This window comes from Podarcis muralis, chromosome 5 (genome assembly GCF_964188315.1).
Source record: "Podarcis muralis chromosome 5, rPodMur119.hap1.1, whole genome shotgun sequence".
Lineage (NCBI taxonomy): Eukaryota > Metazoa > Chordata > Lepidosauria > Squamata > Lacertidae > Podarcis > Podarcis muralis.
Window position 1 is genome coordinate 45347464 of NC_135659.1, and position 20221 is coordinate 45367684.

At 39.5% G+C, this 20221-nt stretch overlaps 1 protein-coding gene across 1 annotated transcript in view; it reads left to right on the forward strand.

Annotated features, from left to right (window-relative positions):
- GLIS1 (GLIS family zinc finger 1) overlaps positions 1–20221 on the forward strand; it is a 176151-nt gene that overhangs the window by 119887 nt on the left and 36043 nt on the right. The window contains exon 5 of the mRNA XM_028733439.2: positions 19208–19369. Within this exon, the coding sequence (XP_028589272.2) occupies positions 19208–19369 (162 nt within the window). The remainder of the gene's footprint in view (positions 1–19207; positions 19370–20221) is intronic.

The following is a 20221-nucleotide window of genomic DNA, read 5'->3' on the forward strand; positions in this document are numbered from 1 at the left end:
GATCTTTGTTATTATATTGCCTCTAAGGTCACTTCCCTGATTTTACAAGGACACAGACACTGTCAGGCGTTAAAGAATGGGATTGAGTGGCCAGCAATCAGCCTTTTGACCTTTTTCTCTGGTTCCTATTCCTCGCTTCAAATGTAGAAGGCATATTATTTGAAGCTGGCCATGTAGGCCTGGCAAAGAGATAGCTCCAATGTTTATTTGTTTGTTTGTAGTTGTATTTAGATGATCAGATAAATAACCAGAGTGGGCTTACATCTGGGACATCTGTGTCAACATTGTATGTGCTGGAAACATTTCTTTTTTTCTGGTTAGACTTGCAAAGCAAATTCTAGTGGCTATTGTCATCTGTAATCTGTGGACTGTATTCATATGGATAGGGAACATACACATGCAGGTTCTGGATTCCATGTTCCTATCCCTGACTGAAGGACCACGCATGCAAACAGGTGCTGTGTACGTAGTTCTTGGCTAGATTTAGCTGCACACCTGGAATTGCAAACATATAATTGGAAAGGGCATTAATGAGTTCTTTGGAAAGATATCAGGGGGTTGAATTTAAACCATCCACTCTCTTCCCAAACAGCCAATCACAGCTATCACCACTTATCTATGCAGAACTATGTGTGCCTGAGCACTGCCTGGTGAGCATGTGTTTAACTGGATTGCTGCAAGTAAATTTCTGTCTGAAGTGGTTTTGTTATTCCTCCTAGCTCCCTTCCAAAAATAATATAAACACTAGTGTGGGCTTTTGTTCTCCAGAGTGGACAATATAAACAACATTCCTGATTGTAGGTACAATTAATATTTGTATTAATTTTGAGGTATTTTTCATTTTCTGGAAAATTATTTCTTCCATGTTGTGTGAGGGGCTCTGTTTTACCAGTATATACCAGGAATAAATAGTTCTTTTTCTTAGGAAGGTCATCTACCTACCTACTTAGCAATAGTTGAGCCAACTGAAATGACAACCATTAGGTTTAATGCATTAACCCAAGGTAGTACTTTTGGGTCCATAGCACACATACAAGATTTTCAGTAGATGCAGCTTCTCCATTACAGTTATATTGTATTTATTCATTATATTTATATCCCATTTTTCCTGCAAGGAGATCTGGGTGGCGAACATGGTTCTTCCTCTCCCCATTTTCCGCCCTCACAACAACCGTGTTATGGCTGGAGCCTAGAACCCCAGACTCCCTGGTCATAGTCTAACACTTGAACGACCAGCTGTGAGAGAACAGGCTTCTAAAACCTTCTTTTCTGCATAACAATTAAAAGTACAGGCTCCTGATATATATTCCGCTTGAATGAGAATCATCTAATCCAAGCATGTCCAACTCCCAAGAGACTGTGATCTACTCACAGTGTAAAAATACTGACAGTAATCTACCCATTTTCATTGCCAGGAGTTGTTGAGCTTTTAACTAAGGCAATCACTAAACTTGTTGCCACGATCGACCGGGGCCACCTCCACGATTGACCATTCGATCGTGATCAATTCTGCATCTGCAATGCAGAAATATGCAGCTGTCCCATACAGGGATCGAAAATGCAATCTTGGTGTTATCAGCGCCACACTTTAACCTACTGAGCTATCTAGGCTCAGTTAAGATAGAACCAATTGCTGCAAGACAGATTTATTAACCAGCTGCTTTCCAATTTTCCCAGTGAGTTTTGAGTTTTCCCAATGAGTTTTGTTAAGAACATAAGAAGTTACTGTGTGCCATATACTGAATCAGATGATGTAGCTTCAGTATTGTTTCTGCTACGATGAATGACAGTCGATTTCTAGACTTTCATTGCTCCTCCAGATGACCTTTTTATAGAGTATTCATCTTGATTTGCTTGCACAAAGCTTATGTGGAAGTTATATCTGGTCTTTATTGAGCATTCATTCAGCTTTGTTGTGTGACAGTGAGCATTCATTCTGTAGAATAACTCCGTTTACTCCGGAGTAAGGTGGAGGTTATTTAATTCAGACAGAATTTTGATTCCACATGTCATCAGACATGACCCAGAGACCTTTCTGATCTGCTGTGAAGTATCATTACACGCTCCCATCACAGCAGGGCTAGAATGACTGTGGAATGTTCTTTTTGCCTTTCGAAATCAAGATGGGGTTATTTCAAATAGCTTCTATTTTTAGAGACTCTTTGCCCATGCTGCATTTTGCAAAGCATATACAAGAGCAGAGGTGACTTTAGCCAGGCCTTTGAATCCTGATTATTATTTTTTAACCAGCCAATATGCAATTGATATTTTTACAGCTGTCATTATAGTAGTAGTGTGTTTCTATGTCGTACAGCACATTTTCCTGTGAAAGTGTGGGTTGTAAATATTTGAATACAGTGGTACCTCGGGTTAAGTACTTAATTCGTTCTGGAGGTCTGTTCTTAACCTGAAACTGTTCTTAACCTGAAGCACCACTTTAGCTAATGGGGCCTCCCACTGCTGCTGCACCACCGGAGCACAATTTCTGTTCTCATCCTGAAGCAAAGTTCTTAACCCGAGGTAATATTTCTGGGTTAGTGGAGTCTGTAACCTGAACTGTATGTAACCTGAAGTGTATGTAACCCGAGGTACCACTGTAAATAATTTTTTCCAACTTTGTATAAATTTTCATCCCTTTTAAATTTACTTTGGGTAGTTTTCGACCAAGTTTTATTCAGTGTAGACGGTGAAATCAATGGACCTATCCTAGTCATGTTCGTTAATTTTAATGGGTCTAGTTTCGGTAAAACATGGTTGAATACCACTCTTTATCTTTCTTCACTTTCCTAACTCACTGTTCTAACTCAGACCCAATTGGCAGTAGGAGTGAGGCAGACCTGCAGAGCTACCTTCCCAACACCAGCATTGGTCCAGCTTACTGGACAGGAGCTGGAGTAGGATAGTTTGGTCTACACAGATGAACCAATGGAGCCAATCCAGTGCTCCCCCTGGTGCATCTGCCTCTTAACCGTTCTGCTTCACCCCAGCACTGTCCAGGACAGCTGTAACAATACTGGTGTCCAGAGGTTGGGTCTACACCAGTAAATTAGTCATTGTTGCTAATCACTGGTTGAGTACATGAAGGTTCCTGCATACACCCTTGTGTATTCACATGATGCTGCAAAGAAGAATCCACGTACTGGACAAAGCCATATTGAAAAATATTTCAGCTGGAGTGTTTTTCCTTTTTTCTATCACCTGCCCTGCTTCTGTGTCCCACCAGGAAAGGAGTCTAGGCTGGTGGGCGCAAGGGACAGGGCTTCCTCAGCCATGGCCCCAAGATTTGGGATAACGCGAGTGGTGGTGGTTTCTCTCTCTCTTCAGTTTTGCAACTTCTCTCTCCAGCTTATCTGGAAGATGGCTCCATAGTAAGTCAACAAAAAGACATCCATTCTTTTGTTGTGATTCCTACATCACAGGGGATTGGATTAGATGACCCTATGATTCTCTGATGAGAAAATCATGGGCATAGAGCTTAATACTCCGGGTTCATGGGGGCTCATTACTTCAGATCTTAGCTCATCACTGATAGCAGTAACATTAAGCAGAAACACAGATGGTCCTTGCCCTGTTTTCCTAAGAGACCTTCCTTTTTAGTGGTGCGCAAGACATACAACACAAAAGCTCACACTCTGCCCATATATGATGAACTATTTCTTGTACACCCATTTTCCACACTAGTTTGAGGCATGTGGCTTTTGGGAGTGAATGCCCAGAGAAGAATGCTGCAATCTGATAGCAGAATCCTTTGTGGTTGTATTTGTCCTCTTAGCTTTTGTTCTCCATGGTTTTCTTTAACCCGAAGTGCCCGCAGGCTGCACTCTTGTTTAAGGGCTGTGATTTTGTCATGGTACATTCTGAGGGAAAATTATGGATTAGTCATGGTTGGGGTTTTTTGTTTTTGTTTAAGTTATGGTGAATTTTAAAAAAAGTTATCAGTATTCAACTTGTGGGTGCATGCATGCATGCACATTTCACACCAACGGACAGACAAGTATACGATGCATATTCCACCCACCATGTTTCTAGATTTCATTTCTAAACCAGGTCTGAGGTTCCACATTGCATGTATTTGCTTCCTTTGCCCTCTTCTTTAAGATTGATCTGTAGAACAATATAACTTGACGTATTAGTCCAAATGTTAAGCTGTTTTCTTGCTAGCTGTGTCTTATAAACCTATATCAGTGCTTATAATATTAGCACTTGAGCATCTTTCCAGTTGAAACTTTTATTTAGTTATTGTTTTATATAACATTTTATCCCCTATTTTATCCTCTTAACAACCCTGTGAGGTAGATTGGACTGACAGAAAGTTTACCCAGAATGCTTTATGACTTATTGGAGACTTGAATCTGAGTCACTATAGTGAGTCTAATCACTATACTTTTCTACCTTTATTTTGCCCTCAGTTTCCTTTGTTTATTTGGATAGCAGCCCAAAACATTGTATCCAGGGGAAATGATTTATTTAGGATATGTAGAACTCTTTTTCTTTGTCTCTGTCTTGCCGGTTCAGACACCTACATTATGCATGTTTGTAGGGAAACCATTTTTGCACATCTCAGTCCTCTTCTCCAGAAAATGCACGATTTAATTCTGGAGAGGCCACATTGTTAGAAGAAAAACTTGACGTTTCATGTTCAGCAGTGATGCTAACATTTAACTGGGATTGCATCATTCAAATGAAATCATTGATAGTTAAATAAAGTGATTGCCTTGGCACAGGGACCTGATGTTGAGGTTTCATCATGAAGAAGAATAGGACAGAGTGACCTCTGTGTATTATGTATCATTCTTGCTGTGGAACATTGACTGCATGTCTTCAAGCAAACGTAGGCTGCAGCTGGACGAGTTTGGCAATAGGAAAGCTTAGTTTTTGGCTTTGTGGGAAATGATGGAGGGGCATAAAATGTTTGGGTGTGTGTTGTTTTTTGAAGAATATTGATAGTAGCGGATGGGAAGTATCATAATTACTTGCTGAATTATGTGAAGGTTTTGTTTCTCTTTACAAAGAGCCCATTGTGGTCATGTAAATGGCCATTATGACTAAGCAAATTAAACCCTGTAAGGCATCTGTTCTTTTCAAAACAACAACAATCAAAACTGCTCTTCCTACATTTCTCGAAAGTATTGTAGACAATGATGAAGCCAATTAAGAAGAAAAAACTGGAGTGCAACTAAGCTTTGGAAGTTTAATGTGGTTTAAGTTGCACAGCACATTAAGGGCATAATTTTGCAATACTTGGGATACAATAAAACTATAAAACCCTGCCCAGCATTGTCCCTTGTTAGAGGTGTTTTTCAACATCTGTCACCAGAGAGCAATTGCGCAATTAAAAATGCCTTGGATCCAGTGTCCTTGCAATGAATGGAAGGGTTCCATCAATTTGAGGAAAAGGCTATGCAGTGGAGACTCTTACTGGAGGAAGGGAGGTGGTTTTTGCTTATCCCCTCTTCCCTGTCCAGCCTCCCCTGCCACTTCCCAATGTTCCCAATGCTCTGGTTACATCTCACTTTTCAACTAGAGTTCTCAGAGTGGCTAAACACGGCAAATACACCAAGTCACGTGCTCAAAAAAGCCAGCCCCATAGGAGCAGGAGCTGGCATCCATTCCAGAGGGTCATTGGCTCTATGAAGGTCATTGAGGAGACAGTTGAATTGAAGCAGGTCCTGATGTTGCCTTTGCTCTCTTCTTCCTTTCCACAGGACGGTTGGGAGATCTATGGAGATGGAGAGTTCTGGGGATTTGTAATGACCACTTCCAATATGAAGTGAATGAGAAATGCTTAGTACTTTTCCAGGTCTGATTTCACAGACCACTGGAGAATTATTTTCTTTCTACCCCTTCCCATCCAAACCTCCTGTACCTCAACCAAATCCACCAACTATTCCTCCAACTGATACCCAAAATTCCTACCATCCCACCCATGCTGATCCTCCAGTACCAATCCCTGACAAGTGGAAGAAGGAAAAAAAGGCAGAGTCCTCCATCAATTCCCTCCAATGACTGGTATGCTTCATGAATATACAGCATACCAGATACCACTAATGGGAGTGGAGGAAGACTTATTGCCAATCTCCTAACCCAGGCACTGTCCAGACCAATACCCACTTAGCTTCAGCAAGGTTGCTGTATCATGTGCCTTGGATCACAGCTCAGTTGCAGACTCTCCAGACCATTATCCCATATAAATGGGGGTTTGAAGCTGAGAGAATGATTGAGGCTTGCCTAATGATTTGGGTTATGTGTATGTGTATCTGAATCAGGGACTTCCCAGCTTACTGAACATTTTTGTAAGGTGAGGATGTAATCCAAGAGCCTAGCTTTGTCAGCGTTGCTTAAACTTAAGTTTTTCTTCTCAAATAAACCCAGAAAGTAGAGTCAGAAATGTAGTAGTGAGTAAACAATTATCTGGGGTAATCTGTATCAATTACCTTTATGGTTTGGGTTTTATCCAGTTCCAGCTCTGACTCAGTTCATATATGCATGCATGTCATTACTTATATCCAGGGTACTTTGGCTTATTTGAAACTTTGACAATCATAATTCCAATAACTCATTCGTTTGCAAGATTCCCAGAGTTACACACAGCGATAATACTTAATATTAAAGCTGTTGCCCTTATAAATACACTTAAAAGTATTGTGAACAAATCAGGACAAAAAGTCAATTTCTGTTGAAAAAATGAGTTAAGGTATCCAGTTCAACGTCAGTCTCTGAGTTTTATATTTAATTTTAGAAGCCATAACTAAATGTTTTAATTTGACATTATTCTTAACATCATGCTAATTTGTTCCAGATGTCCCTACAGAGCCAAACGCTGCAATTTTTGCATAGAAAGTATGTGCATGGGTGATTTATTCCGAAAGAGCTTCTATTTTACTGCATTTTATTTCTTCTCAATGAAGCACTTAACAACATGGTTCTCTTTAAGGCTTTTACTTAATCATATGGATATAATTTTTTTCAATTTACATTTTTAGTTCTTTAGTGGTGGACACGGGACATTTCTTAAACTGGTTAGATTAAATGCACATGTCAAAAGCATCTTGTATGCAAGTCTGAAGCACTTTCTGTTGCAAAAGCCTTCATAGAAGATATAGAAGTGATTGTGGTTTGCTGCTAGGTTGTGGAATAGAGGTAAAAGGACCATGAAAACGTCAATGATTCCTCCTCACCAAATATTACATAATCATATATGACAATAATGTAAGTTCACTCTTTTCATATAAAAAAAGCATAGTACATTGTGAACACTTAAGACATGGGGAAAGAAGGGCCAGAGAAAAGCACACTAATTTTTTTTGTCATTTCTGGGCTGATGTTCAACATTTCAATTTAAAACCTATTTCCGTTGGGTTACATTTCCAGTTTTTCTCTAATATGATCTTGGAAAACTTTGCAATTAGGCAGATATTTTTAGAGCTGCATACGAAATGTGAGATGCTTCCAATGTGAAACCTGCCACATTTGAACATATTGTACAGCCGTTACTATACCTAGAAACACCATTTCTGAAAAATTCCAAGAATGTCATCTGGCTCTGCTCTTTGGAAATGTGGCACACATGTAATGCAGTTCATCACAAGAAATCGCCATGGACTTGTGGGACTGTAGGAAGCTGAGGAACAACATCCAGGAGAGCTGCCCTTTCTCCCTTTCACTCTGTAGGCAGTCAGCATGATTCTGAAATTGTTTAATGCTGTGCTGAAACCTGTCCCATAAGTTCTCAAAATGTTTTAAACTGCAAAAGTGGCATCTGTTTTTCTGCATCTTTTTTTGGGGGGGGCACATATTTACAAGTGCTCACATGAGACATATGAGTTTCCTCAACACTGCTCCAGAGTTTCACTGTTATCCTTTATAGGGAACCATAGGTCATGGGTGTCATTGGGAAGCCACCTGATCAGGTCATACTGCGCTGAGTGATACGGATCCAGCTCATAACATTTGCAAGTACTTAATATGTGATTAATTTTTATAGTCCTTTCCAACAGCTCAAGGGAACGTGGAGGAGCGTTGGGGAAATTTGCATGTCATGTCAAAGTAGCTTGGTCAAGCGGTAGTTGCTCGCTGCAGACAGGCCATTTTTAAGCAACATGTGGTGAGAGACAGCTGGGATTGACAACAACAGGACTTGAACATTTGGTGGTAACCAGCTCTCATTGCTCTACCACAAGCTATGGAGGAGAACTTCAGTTCGGTTTTCAGTGGCAATGTATTTTCACTTTATCTTTATGACATCTATTCAGAACTGAATATAACTTCTTTATGCTGCCATGTCCCCAGTATCTCCAAACCCTCTTGTAGTTCCTCCCACATTTATTAAAAAGCTGTTCTTCATCACTTTCTGCTTTCTATGACAGGCAGAAATAGTCAGAGTTCCCTAGGAATAGGCATTACTATTGAAACAATTCTGTGAATTGCAGCTCTCTGAGAGGAATAGGGGTCTTTTAACAACTCACAGCCCAATTAACGAACTACAGCTCCCATGATCCTTTGGGGGGGGAAGAGCCATGACTGTTTAAAGTGGTGTGATACTGCATTAAATGTATAGTGTAGATGGACCGTAGGAAAAATTGCAGTTATAAATGAATAGATGTAGTTGGAGAATAGGTGCTAAAAAGCAACACTGTAATAATGTTAAGACAGGCAGGCCCTGTTCCAGAGTAAGAATAGCTTGCCAGTACTGTGTGACCCTTTGAAGAATTAATTCTGTTTCGAAAAAGTATAGCTACACTGACGAACTGAGAGTTCTGAGATGAAGATAAGAATCCATAGGTTCTGCTGTGGAAACAAAATGACCTTGTAATCATATGGGGGGGGGGGGCGTTTCCATGTTCCTTGAAAAACAGTTCTAGAAGGCCTTCAAAGGGCCCAAAATCTCTGGAGAATGTTTGGTGGGCTATAAGATGGAAGAGGGAAAAAGCAGGAGTGCTCTCCACTTGCTCAAGAGGACATTTGGACTGAAGCAATTGTTTCCCATATGCCATGCTATAGAAGTTTCATCCAGTATTCGACATTGTGTAGGTACACTTTTTTTGGTATTTCTCCAGAGGATACAGATTTTATTATTTCAGAAATGACAAAGTCCCTTTTGCACAGAGAAATGAATGGAGAATAGTGTATGGGAAGAAATGGGGCCTTTGAAGAAGGCAGTGGAGACAGGAATGTAAACACAGCTACTTGCATAAAACAGATTCTATTTTGAAGAAAACCATTAAACCTTGTCTGACACCTGTGGAATCAGATTCACAGAAAGACACTGTATAGAGGCAGAAAATTATTGAACTTCTTCAGTTCAGTATTTTCCAGAAAAACATATTGAATAGCATAGACATTGTAAGAATATTGCAAATGTAAAGCTCACTACAGGAGGAGTTTGCCTGACCTCCTGTTCAAATTTATGCGGAAATCATATCTGTGTCCACACTCATTTAATTTTTTGTCATGTTTATATTCCTCCGTTTCTTCTCAAAAGGTGCCCACACCTTATATGCATCCCAGCTTTATTTCTCTTTTCACACATTTCTATTTAAATTAGAATGAGTTTGCATTTAAAAGCTAACTTACCAAATTCATACCTTCCAAAATTGAAACACAGGCTTCAAAATATGCATTTCTTTGAATTTTGTAGTGCAGCTACCCAGCCAAGTGACATGCACCAATTTCATATACTGGGATATATTGGTCATCTTACTCTTTCCCTCTTGGTTTGCTTTCATTTGCCCCTTTCTTCAGTTCTGTCAAGCTTCCTTGTATAAGAAAGTATTGCAGCAGCCCTTTTTCAATTAGGTTTCCCTCTTGCTTGCTGCAATAAAACTCCAGATGTTTTGGGACTTCATGGTTCTCTGGATATTCTTTTCCTTTATTTTAATTTTCTTTTGTAACATGCCACACATGTGGTATTTTGGCTTTTTAAGATGTTGTGCTATGCTAATCAGCCCATTTTTATTCTTTTTCTGTTCCCTTTGTTGTCTTTATTTTGCCTTTGGTATATCGGTTACAATACTTTGGAAACTTTTCTTAATCAAATCAGATTTAAATTAATGGGAAGGAGGTGGGAAGAGATTTCAGAACTGTTAAGTTCTTTTAAAAGGAGCATGTGCTGGATATTTTCCTTGTAGAAGGTCCATACTTTCCTTCCACAAGAAGGGAGGCATACCTGAGTGGTGGAACATGTGCATTGTTTTGATGAAGTCCCAGGTTCAAAGGTGCGTCTATGGTTCAAGGATCTCAGGTAGCAGAGCTGGAAAAGAATCTTGGTAGAACTATTTTCAGTTAGAGTATACAGAACTGAGACAAGCAAATGCTAGTTAGCTTTGTGTACACATATAAGTCTATTCTTTTCCTGTATCTTAAGCAGAGCCTTTGATTCATGCTGGTAAGTCTTCTACCAAGTTTTGTGTCAAAACTTTTGTAACAATGGAGACATGACTTTTTAAGGGCCCATTCTTACAAATACTTCCATGAGCAGTTATAGAGATGCCAAAGGCAGCATTTTTTTCTTGCCATGGCTAAATAGGAGAAAAGGGGATTTGGGTGCATCTAGTTGAAATTAGTAATATCAAGCAAACAAATATATGCTGTGTTGTTTTATTACAAGAATTAAAAGTCTACAGGAGACTGGATAGTCAGTCATTAATAAGCTGTTCTGTAATTTGCTGTTTACAAATGTATCCAAAGGCTTAGGTGATATAGAGGGTTTCCAAGTCATACTTATATTTTGTTCCAGACTCTCAACATAGTCTTGCAAACATCTGAGCCACATGAGCTGCCTGTTGAGTCCTGTGAAATTGTATTAACATGCATACATTACATATTATGTTTGCAGACTTGGCGGTGGGGGTGGCTCATGTCCTTTTAAAAAAGAGATTCTAGCATTCGAATCAGTGGTGTATATATATTTTAAAATCTTTTGAATACTATTCATGCACACATTTTCCTGTATGTATGAGGAGTAGAATGTGTGCAGACCCTAGCCTTTTAATATTTATTGTGTATTGGAAGTTTTGCAATTGCTTTGGAAGAAGAAAAAACATTTCATAGTGCTCAGAAACAGCTTAGATATTTTGAGCAGACAGAAGACTTCCTATTGATAGCCATAAATGTTTTGGGAATGAAACATTTCAGGTTTTCCATCTGTAGGCTGTCTGAGATGTCAACAGCCAATATGACCTGGTGTTTCCCTTGTAGGTCTATAAATAAAAGGTAGCTTGTTTAACTGATCTTGCAGCCGAAAGCAGAGGTGTGTATTAATGAGCTTTCTCTAATGGCACACTGACTCTATTTACAACACCGCCACTGTGAAGCCTTCTCTCTTACAGTCATAACTCATTTCCGACGAAAATGTCAGTTATTGCTCCACCTTACGGCACAAGCTGTTTGGTTTCTAGTTGGTTTCTTCCTGTTCCCAACAACTGACAGCTATTCGAGTCATGACTGTGATTAAGTACCCTTATGAAAGCAGTCAACGTTTGATAATATATTGGCTTATGCTCTCATTCCCACAGCATGCATTTATGATGTGGTATGGGAGCAAAGAAAAATGCATTTGAGCAATGATGATGTATCATATACAGATGATTGTGGCAGGCATAATGTTATGCCCTTAGAACCATTTTGGTATAATTTTGCTTCTACTAATAGGATTTCTCAGGAAGTGCATGGCATGTTCAGTTTTTAAAGAGGCATGTTGTCATAGAATCATAGAATTGTCAAGTTGGAAGGGACTCCCAAGAGTCATCTAGTCCAATCCCCCGCAATGCAGGAATCTCAACTAGATCGAACATGGCAGACAGCAAACCAACATATGCTTAAAAACCTATATCCCACACAATATATTTCATACTATTTCTGCTAATGAGTAGAGGTCCTATCTGATGGCAGTTGTCCCCCCCACCCTTCCCCCCTTCACTCCCAAACACTTCTTCAGTTTTGGGATTGTTAAAAAGAAATGTAGTAGTAGTAGTAGTAGTAGTAGTAATTTGTACCCCATCCATCTGACTGGGCTGCCCCAGCCGCTCTGGGTGGTTTCCAACAGAATATACAAAAACACAACAGAACATTGTCACACATTAAAAGCTTTCCCATACAGGTCTGCCTTCAGGTGTCTACGGAAGGTTGTATAATTATTTATCTCTTTGACATCTGATGGGAGGGTGTTCCACAGTGCGGGCGCCACTATCAAGAAGGCCCTTTGTCTGGTTCCCTGTAACTTCACTTCTCACAATGAGGGAACCACCAGAAGATCCTTGGAGTTGGAAGAGAGAAAAAAAATTAATAAGCTATTTTGTTGAAGGGTGTTTTACACGTTATATTTTTCAGATTTAAGAGCTCTGGTATACAGGGGTCAATTTAGCCTGTGAATTGATGGTTTGAATTTGGTATGAAAACCCCAGCCCACTATGGAAATGGATACCAGTTTCATAGGTATTCAGTTTTCATATACCATAGTCTAGGGTGGCTGACCTGTTTTGGTCCCAGAGCCAAATTGTCACCCACTCAAACCACCCAGGGGTTTCATCATGGCTACACATATCAGAGCACATATACAACACATGCATTCTTGCACACACATACTCAGAGCACACAGACAAAAGGCTCCTTGAGAATGGGGGAAGGAGGAATCAAAAGGGTCTGGTCTCAGTGCAGACCTTCCTCCTGCTAAAGTGCTAAGCAATCTCAGTACTCCACATTGAGTGCTTCCCCTTTCGACTCAGCCCAGCACTGCAGTGGAGATTCAAATTGCTTATGTCCTCATGGGGTAATTTCTTTCCATTTTCTGGTACAACATCATTGTTCAGAGGTCTGACTTCCTAGGACTTCCTAACAATGGTGCCCTGGCAGCAGAAGAGATTGCCCAATTTTGCCAGGTTACAGCCAGATTGCTGTGAGTGGCTTGGTGATCCTTGATCTACACTGCATATTGTCATGTTTTCATATGTATTATAACATGCAAGTGCTTTTTGCATCTGCAAAAAGTTAACACGTGGAATTGTACCCTGGGAGGAGCAGAACTATTGTATACAGTAGCAAAAGTTTTTTGGGATGCAAGGCTAATGTACAAAAAGCTATGTTGGCATTGTATTCACTGTTATTGCATGCAATGCCACACAATGTATTTGTGAAGTGTGGTCGTTCCTAAATATGTGTACGTTATGTCATAGAAGTGAAAATATGTTTATTCAAGCTTTGATTTTTTTTAAAAAAAAGAATAACTCCATTTACAGCTGTTTTTTGCAGACACAAAAGATTGTTACTATTATCCCAGGTGTCAATCTTGAGAAAAATGTGTAAGGGAGTGAGATGAAAGAATGACAGATTAATACCAGATGTCTGGGAGATATGGCTAGAAGCCTTCTAAGTTGACAGAGTAGTTCTTATATTCCTACTGCTCTTTAGAAACTATATATTAACTCCTTGTAGACATATCATATAATGTATGAAAATGACCAATAATTTCCATGATAAATAATTTGGAAGGAGCTAAAAATACCCAGATTTCAGCACTATTTTAGATTCTGTGAATGGTTTTAAGTAGGGCTGCACTGAAAAGAGGATGACATTTTCACCAAAGGTTTTAAGAGCACCTTGCATTCTAGGTAAAGGTTGGAAACATTTGCCCACACTCTGAAATAGTTATGTTTGCCCTCAATGACATCATCACACAGTTAAACCTGATTGTCTATGTGGTGTCATGTTGATTCATGATAGGCTCACAGAGTTGATATCAACTAAGTCTGACTGACTGACGATATGAGTTAATCAAAACAAATGGCACTGAAACAGCAGCTTAAGACTGATCAGGGAACAGAATGTAAACAAGATGTAATAAAGAGAAGGATTGCATTTCATCCCCTCCTGCCTTCTTCAGTTGCTGCTGCTGTTTTTTAGGAAAGCAATAACTTTCTATTCAATATCCCACCTCAAACTTGATTTATATATTTTTTTAATCTTAGTGCCTGTGGGCTGTCGAAATTACCTATACTCTAAATTAATAATAATAATAATAATAATAATAATAATAATAATAATAATAATGATTTTATTTATACCCTGCCCATCTGGCTGGGTTTCCCCAACCATATCGTTCAAAATTTAATTCTGCTTTGGGAAGGTAGAGTAGAGGGTCATGGCAGGACATCTGTAAGCATTCTTAAATAATACTGTTTATTTAGAATGATACTGATTACCTAGACCCCTTCCAGTTTGGGTTTAGGCCTGGTCATGTGTATAAATCAACATTGGTCATCCTGATGGGTGACCTTTATTCAGAACAGGACAAACGGAGTGTGATCTTGTTCCTTCTTCTTGACCTGTCTATGTCTGTTGACACTATTGACCATAGTATACTGTAGCCTTATTAGACTTTACCGATTGGTAGGGTGAGCGTTGCTCCCAGAACAGGGAGGAAGGAGTCAAATGACACCGAGGTCAATTCCATGGTTTGGGTCCAGTGTCCGGAGAGGAGTGTTGGGAATTATGCTCGTTGTTAATTCTCCATAATAAGTGATTAAAAGAGGCTATGCAGGTTCCATAATGGTTGCAGTGGTGGTCTGGATGAGGGCAGTATTATTTTTACTGATAATTTTATAGTTTTATTCTCTTTGTAAATCACTTTTAGGGTGTGTGTTTTTTTACAATCAAGTGGTGTATAAATTTTAAGAAAATAAATAAATAAATAAATAAATAAATAAATAAATAAATAGAGTTTGAATCCCGTCTAGATGGAGGCTCTGTGGGTAAGCAATTCTTGTGTCCAAGAAGTAGCCCAGAGTGGGATTTCACTCCTTCTGAAAGAGTAAGACACACAATCTGGGGGCCCTTCTGGATCCAGAGGCCCATGTGACCTTTGTGCTATGACTGCCTTCCAGTAGCTTCAACTGATGCAATATCTGCATCCATTCGCAGACCAGAATAGCTGTAGTTCAGGCAGTGGTAACTTCAATATGGGATTATTGAAGTGCACTCTCTGTGGAGCATCTCTTGTGGTTGTTCGAGAAGCTGCAGAATGCTGTAACGTGATTCCTGACAAGAGTGAGATCCTACCAGCATATTACACCTCTGCTCATATCAAGCCCTTCACACCTTGGGAGCAGTTTCCTTGCCTTGCTCTTTGCTTGACTACTTTGATCTGTAGAACTTGAACTCTTGCAAGTACTAGACAATGTTCACTCCATAACTGCAAGGAGCTGAGCTTTCAGTGTGGCAGCACCAATGGTCTGAAACTGCCCCTGCTTATTAACATTAGGCAGCCATCCTTGTTGTGCTGTTCCAGATACCTGCTAAAAAAACATTTTGGTTTTGGCAAGCTTACCTGGAAGTAAACAAGTTATGCATTCTTGTTTCTAGTGATTTCATTTGTATATTTAAAAATTATTTTAAATTGTTTTACATAGACTGTTTTTAGATATATTTTTAATTTAAGTGGTATATAAATTCTAATTAATGGGGGTTTTTTAAAGAAAGGAACAGCCTACACTGAAAATGTACTGTTCAAAACGGAATAAAAAGAAGAAGGGGGAAAGAAGGTATTACCTACACTATGCAGAATGTAGAATTAAGTTCAAGAACTGCAGTCCTTAAAAACTTATCTTTCATTTCCATTCCAAATGATTGCCCAGAAAGTCTTGGAAATGTTCCTACCACATGTGCCAAAGGCAGAAAATCCAGAACAGGCTGCATGGATCTTGGGGTTGGAACACCTACGTCAGAGGGGCTTCTCTGCAACATCTGTATTTCATGGCTTTCCTCTGATCCTCTGGTGTGTTGCTGCATTGTTTTCAATGGAATTGTGCCAGAGCCAGCAACATGTTCAGCAGCTAGGGAAAAATGATGCCCGTGCACTGCATAATTAGTTACCCTAAAGGAAACAGCAGCAAAATGGCTGTCATCAAATCTTAGAGTTGGAAACAACAAAGTGGATAATCTAGCCCAGAGATTGCCAACTGGTAATCCTTGAGCCAGATGTGGCCTACAAAGCACTTTTATCTCCTGGCCCTACCAAATTTGAAACAAGAAGTCATAACTTTTTTGCCTAGAGGTTTACTTACAAAGAACATAAAATTGCTTTCAAACATTGTGACAGCTAGAGATAATTCCACACTTTAAAAAAATATACGTATTCATACAGTTTTAATCCCTGTGCCATTAGTTGCTCAGAAACAATAAGAGTCTGTGCATTTTTTATATTTGTTTTATTGTATTGCTATCCAATGTATTTTCCAGAAGGGCAAAAGAACACAGCCAATCTGTCTCTGGAGGAGATTTTTTGAGATGCACATTTGTTCCTCAGCTCTCCCACCCAAGTCAGGAACCTCTGCTACTGCTTAATTGCCTAAAACTTCTGTTCTGCAAAGTACAGTACAGGTCTAGCGCCTGGGCAGTGGTCTGGAGATTAGACAGCTAATTATACAAACACTGGCACTCCTAATCCATTCAAATTGCTCTCTCTGTGGGAGTACATACTGCATTAGAAAACCACCAACAGAAGCTTGTTGGGCATTTTTATAGCACTCTAAAAGAAAGACGGTTCCACTAGGTAGCTTGTCCCAATGCTTAATTTTAATAGCAGCCGCCACATTTTTAGAGACTGAAATAAATTCCAGAGATTACCCCCAAAACCCTGGTTCCAGTCTGGAACCCTGATACTATCACTGACTGTACATCTAATTCCTCAGTTTTGTAAAACTGAATGGAAGGTGGCAGCAACAGAAAACAGAATTAAGGCTTCAATGCGACAAGCACGTTCACAGAAGTCCCATTGAAAGCAATAGGGCTGAGTAGACATGTAGGCACTGTAAAAATGCTAAATTTGTGAGGGTGTTTAGAAAGGGGAAGGCTTAGTATAACAGAGTAAAAATGAGAGGGCTATAGACGGGAGTTGTGTGTTTTCAGAGTTCTGTCGTTCCCAAATGGACTTAGAAAATGTCGTGTTTGCCAAGGCTACTCTTAATTAAATGGACAGCTGCACAGTTGTTGGACAGTAAACTTAACAAAACTTAGATCTCAGGTTGCATTTTTCTTTTTTGAAGTTGTTTGCTAAAATATGTGCTCTAGTTTCTAGACCTTTAGCATTTATTTATTTACTTTTTATCTGGAATGACCGAAATCTTCCAAGCTTCATTGGCACCTAGAAAGACATCAAATATTCCAAGGGGGAATTCCCTAGCAGCCAAATAAAATTTCTGAGTCACAGGTCACTTATTTCTTCAGTTTTAAGGTGACTACTCTTGAGAAGAAAGTTGCCCGTCGATGCATATAACATTTCACTGTGCATTTATCCATAAAGCTAAGTCCAAATAACAAGTAACAGAAAAAGGGCAGCAAAAATGTAACGGTCTTGTTATCTATCATCCCTCTATGGTATATATTGGGATTCTATTCTATGTAATTTTCTCTCCAATTTGAGGATCACTTCATGTGGACGAGGCTTCCTGAATAGGAGATTTACTACCTAGTCTTAAGAGAAGTGTAGGCACATCTGCTCAAGAAAAAATAGATATTGGGGTGCTTACATTTTGCTTGATGAAGCTAAGAGGACTACTTTGGTTTCCCTTGCTGTAGGCATATTGTCTGATGGAATGCAACATGGGATAGGATGTTGATTATGCTATTGATTGATTGATTGATTGATTGATTGATGATTGTATGAATATGGCATCTCTTAAACCATATAGATTCACAAGGTAGCTAGAAATATATGATCACAATAAATGAGAGAAGTTAAAACAATGAGAACAATTAAAAAGTACAATTTAAAAGCCCTTCTTATAATCCCGCCACCCTCACAGACACACACAGGGAGGGACTTTTCAATGGATGCTCCCAGAATTTGGAACTCCATTCCTAGAGAAGCTAGACTGGCTCCATCCTTGTTGTCCTTCTGCTGGCAGGTTTTTTTCCTTGGAACACCCACTTTTCTCTGTTCACAGAAAGATCTTTAGAAAATGGGTTTTTGAGGTTGCTCTCAGGCATCTTTGTAACCAGCCAGCTCCAGCAACTTAAAACCTATGCCAACCAGCAGTTAAGAAGCTAATAACAATCACAACATATTTACAGCGTACTGGACAGAATGTAATAAAATATGTGCCTCTAGCTGGTGGATTATCTAAGAAAACTAAGAGTCTAGTTGGCACACTGAAAAAGACCACCACTACCACAAATTCCTCCAGACTTATTTTCCCACAAATTCACTTGTAAGTTGCATGCCAAAGGAAGGGCAATAGCCTTTCTTCATAGCTAAAGACATCAAGAAGCTTCAGAACTGGTAGGGGCTATCACTGCTCATACCAGGAAAAGCATCACCGTGGGTGACACAATGACAGAAAATCATAGAGGTCATGTGCTTCATATAACAATTCTGTCCTATACATGCAGTTGTGAAGTGTGATTGTGCATCTGCCACGCAAAGAGCAAGTGCTATAATTGCAGGGTCTGCGAGTTTTGCTGTTGTTGTTGTTACACATAACTCACAATGCAATTTAATTTTACTGTTGTGCCTATGTGGCATTATTTTTTCGATTCGTGTTTAGAAAACTGGAGGTCAGTTACACCCACACACTCTTGTTGTAGATTTATGTACATTACATTGTGGGGTATTATTGTTAACTCAAGTGATTATTGTGCAACTACTGTTTACTAGAAAAGCGAAGTTTGAAATGTAATCATTTATTATTATTTTTAAAAGCCTTGCAAATGGTTTTATGCTGAATACTTTCCACCAAGCATTTTATTTGTATAGCTTTCTCTGGGTACATTTGACACCAAAACCAGACTGAGACAGTCAGTTTTGCTATTGAAAAGTAATTTCTCTGTTTTGTTTGTGGCAGCCAATGATCTGATCCTCACAGTAGCTCTTGTTCCAATACTTCATGCTGTTCATAACATTGAAGAGAACTCTTCCTACGCCGCTGAAAACTTGTTCTTTCTTATTGTTTAAGCTCCTTTACTTAAACAGTCTCTAGAAGCCTTAACACTGTGTACATAGAAGAATACAGTATTACCGACCCCTATGCCATGCATAATGATGGATTAAGACAGCGGAGCGAAATCTGTTTCATCCATAAACTTCAGCAGATGTTCTGAATTCTGGTTGATTTGTTACATGTCCAGTTTGGATTGTTTTTTCAAACACTGTACTCATTATAGCAGGATATGGTTTATTTAATAAAGCTTTACAGAGTTTTTTATGGCTTTATTGCAGTTTGAAGGGTGCAACAAAGCATTTTCTCGACTTGAAAACCTTAAGATTCACCTGCGGAGTCACACGGGTGAGAAGCCTTATCTTTGTCAGCATCCTGGCTGCCAGAAAGCTTTCAGCAACTCTAGCGACCGGGCTAAGCATCAGCGAACACACCTGGATACTGTAAGCATCACATTATTCTATATGACGCTATATATAGTGCATCCTTTGTAACAGGACCTTTCCTGAAACTAGCCCAGCCATAGAATCATAGAACTGTAGAGTTGGAAGGGACCCTGAGGATCATTTAGTCCAACCCCCCGCAATGCAGGAATATGCAGCTGTCCCGCATGGGGATCGAACCTAGAACGTTGGCATTACCAGCATGCGCTCAGTCTATTTCTGTGTGCTACAATGTGCTTTTTGAAAGAAAAGGGGGGAATTATTATTATCCTATCAAAAGGTTCTCCATGGGCTTTATTTTATTTATAAAAAATATTTTTATGTCACCCTTCATCAAAACTGACTTCAGGGTACTTTACAATAATTAAAAATATGAGGTCATCATTAAAATGCAACACAGAGAGCAACATTGGCACACAACAGATAAAGGAGCCAGCAGAAATATTTAAACTGCCTTAGAATTATTTTTGCTCTTTAAGGTTTTGCCTAGCACCTAAAAACAACTCTGTTGGTGCCTTGCATGTCTCCTTGTAGAGGGCATTCTACAACTGGGACATCACTGCCAAAATAGTTCTTTGTCTCGGAGGGATTTGGCAAATACTAAGGCTTGGCATAAGGGGTTGGCATCATCAGGCACTTGCCAGAACCTTGAGTCCTCTGAAGGGCCCACCAACCCCCTATCCCATCTTAAGGTAGGCTGGTGCTAGCAGCAATAGAAAAGCAGTAATATAATAGGAAACCACCCTTTTAATTCCCTCACACTGTCTTCGGGGCCTGACAGAGTGTTGTTCCAAAGGTATTGTGAGGAAATTAAAATGGCAGGCTCCAGCAGCTCAACGAGCTTCTTTGCTA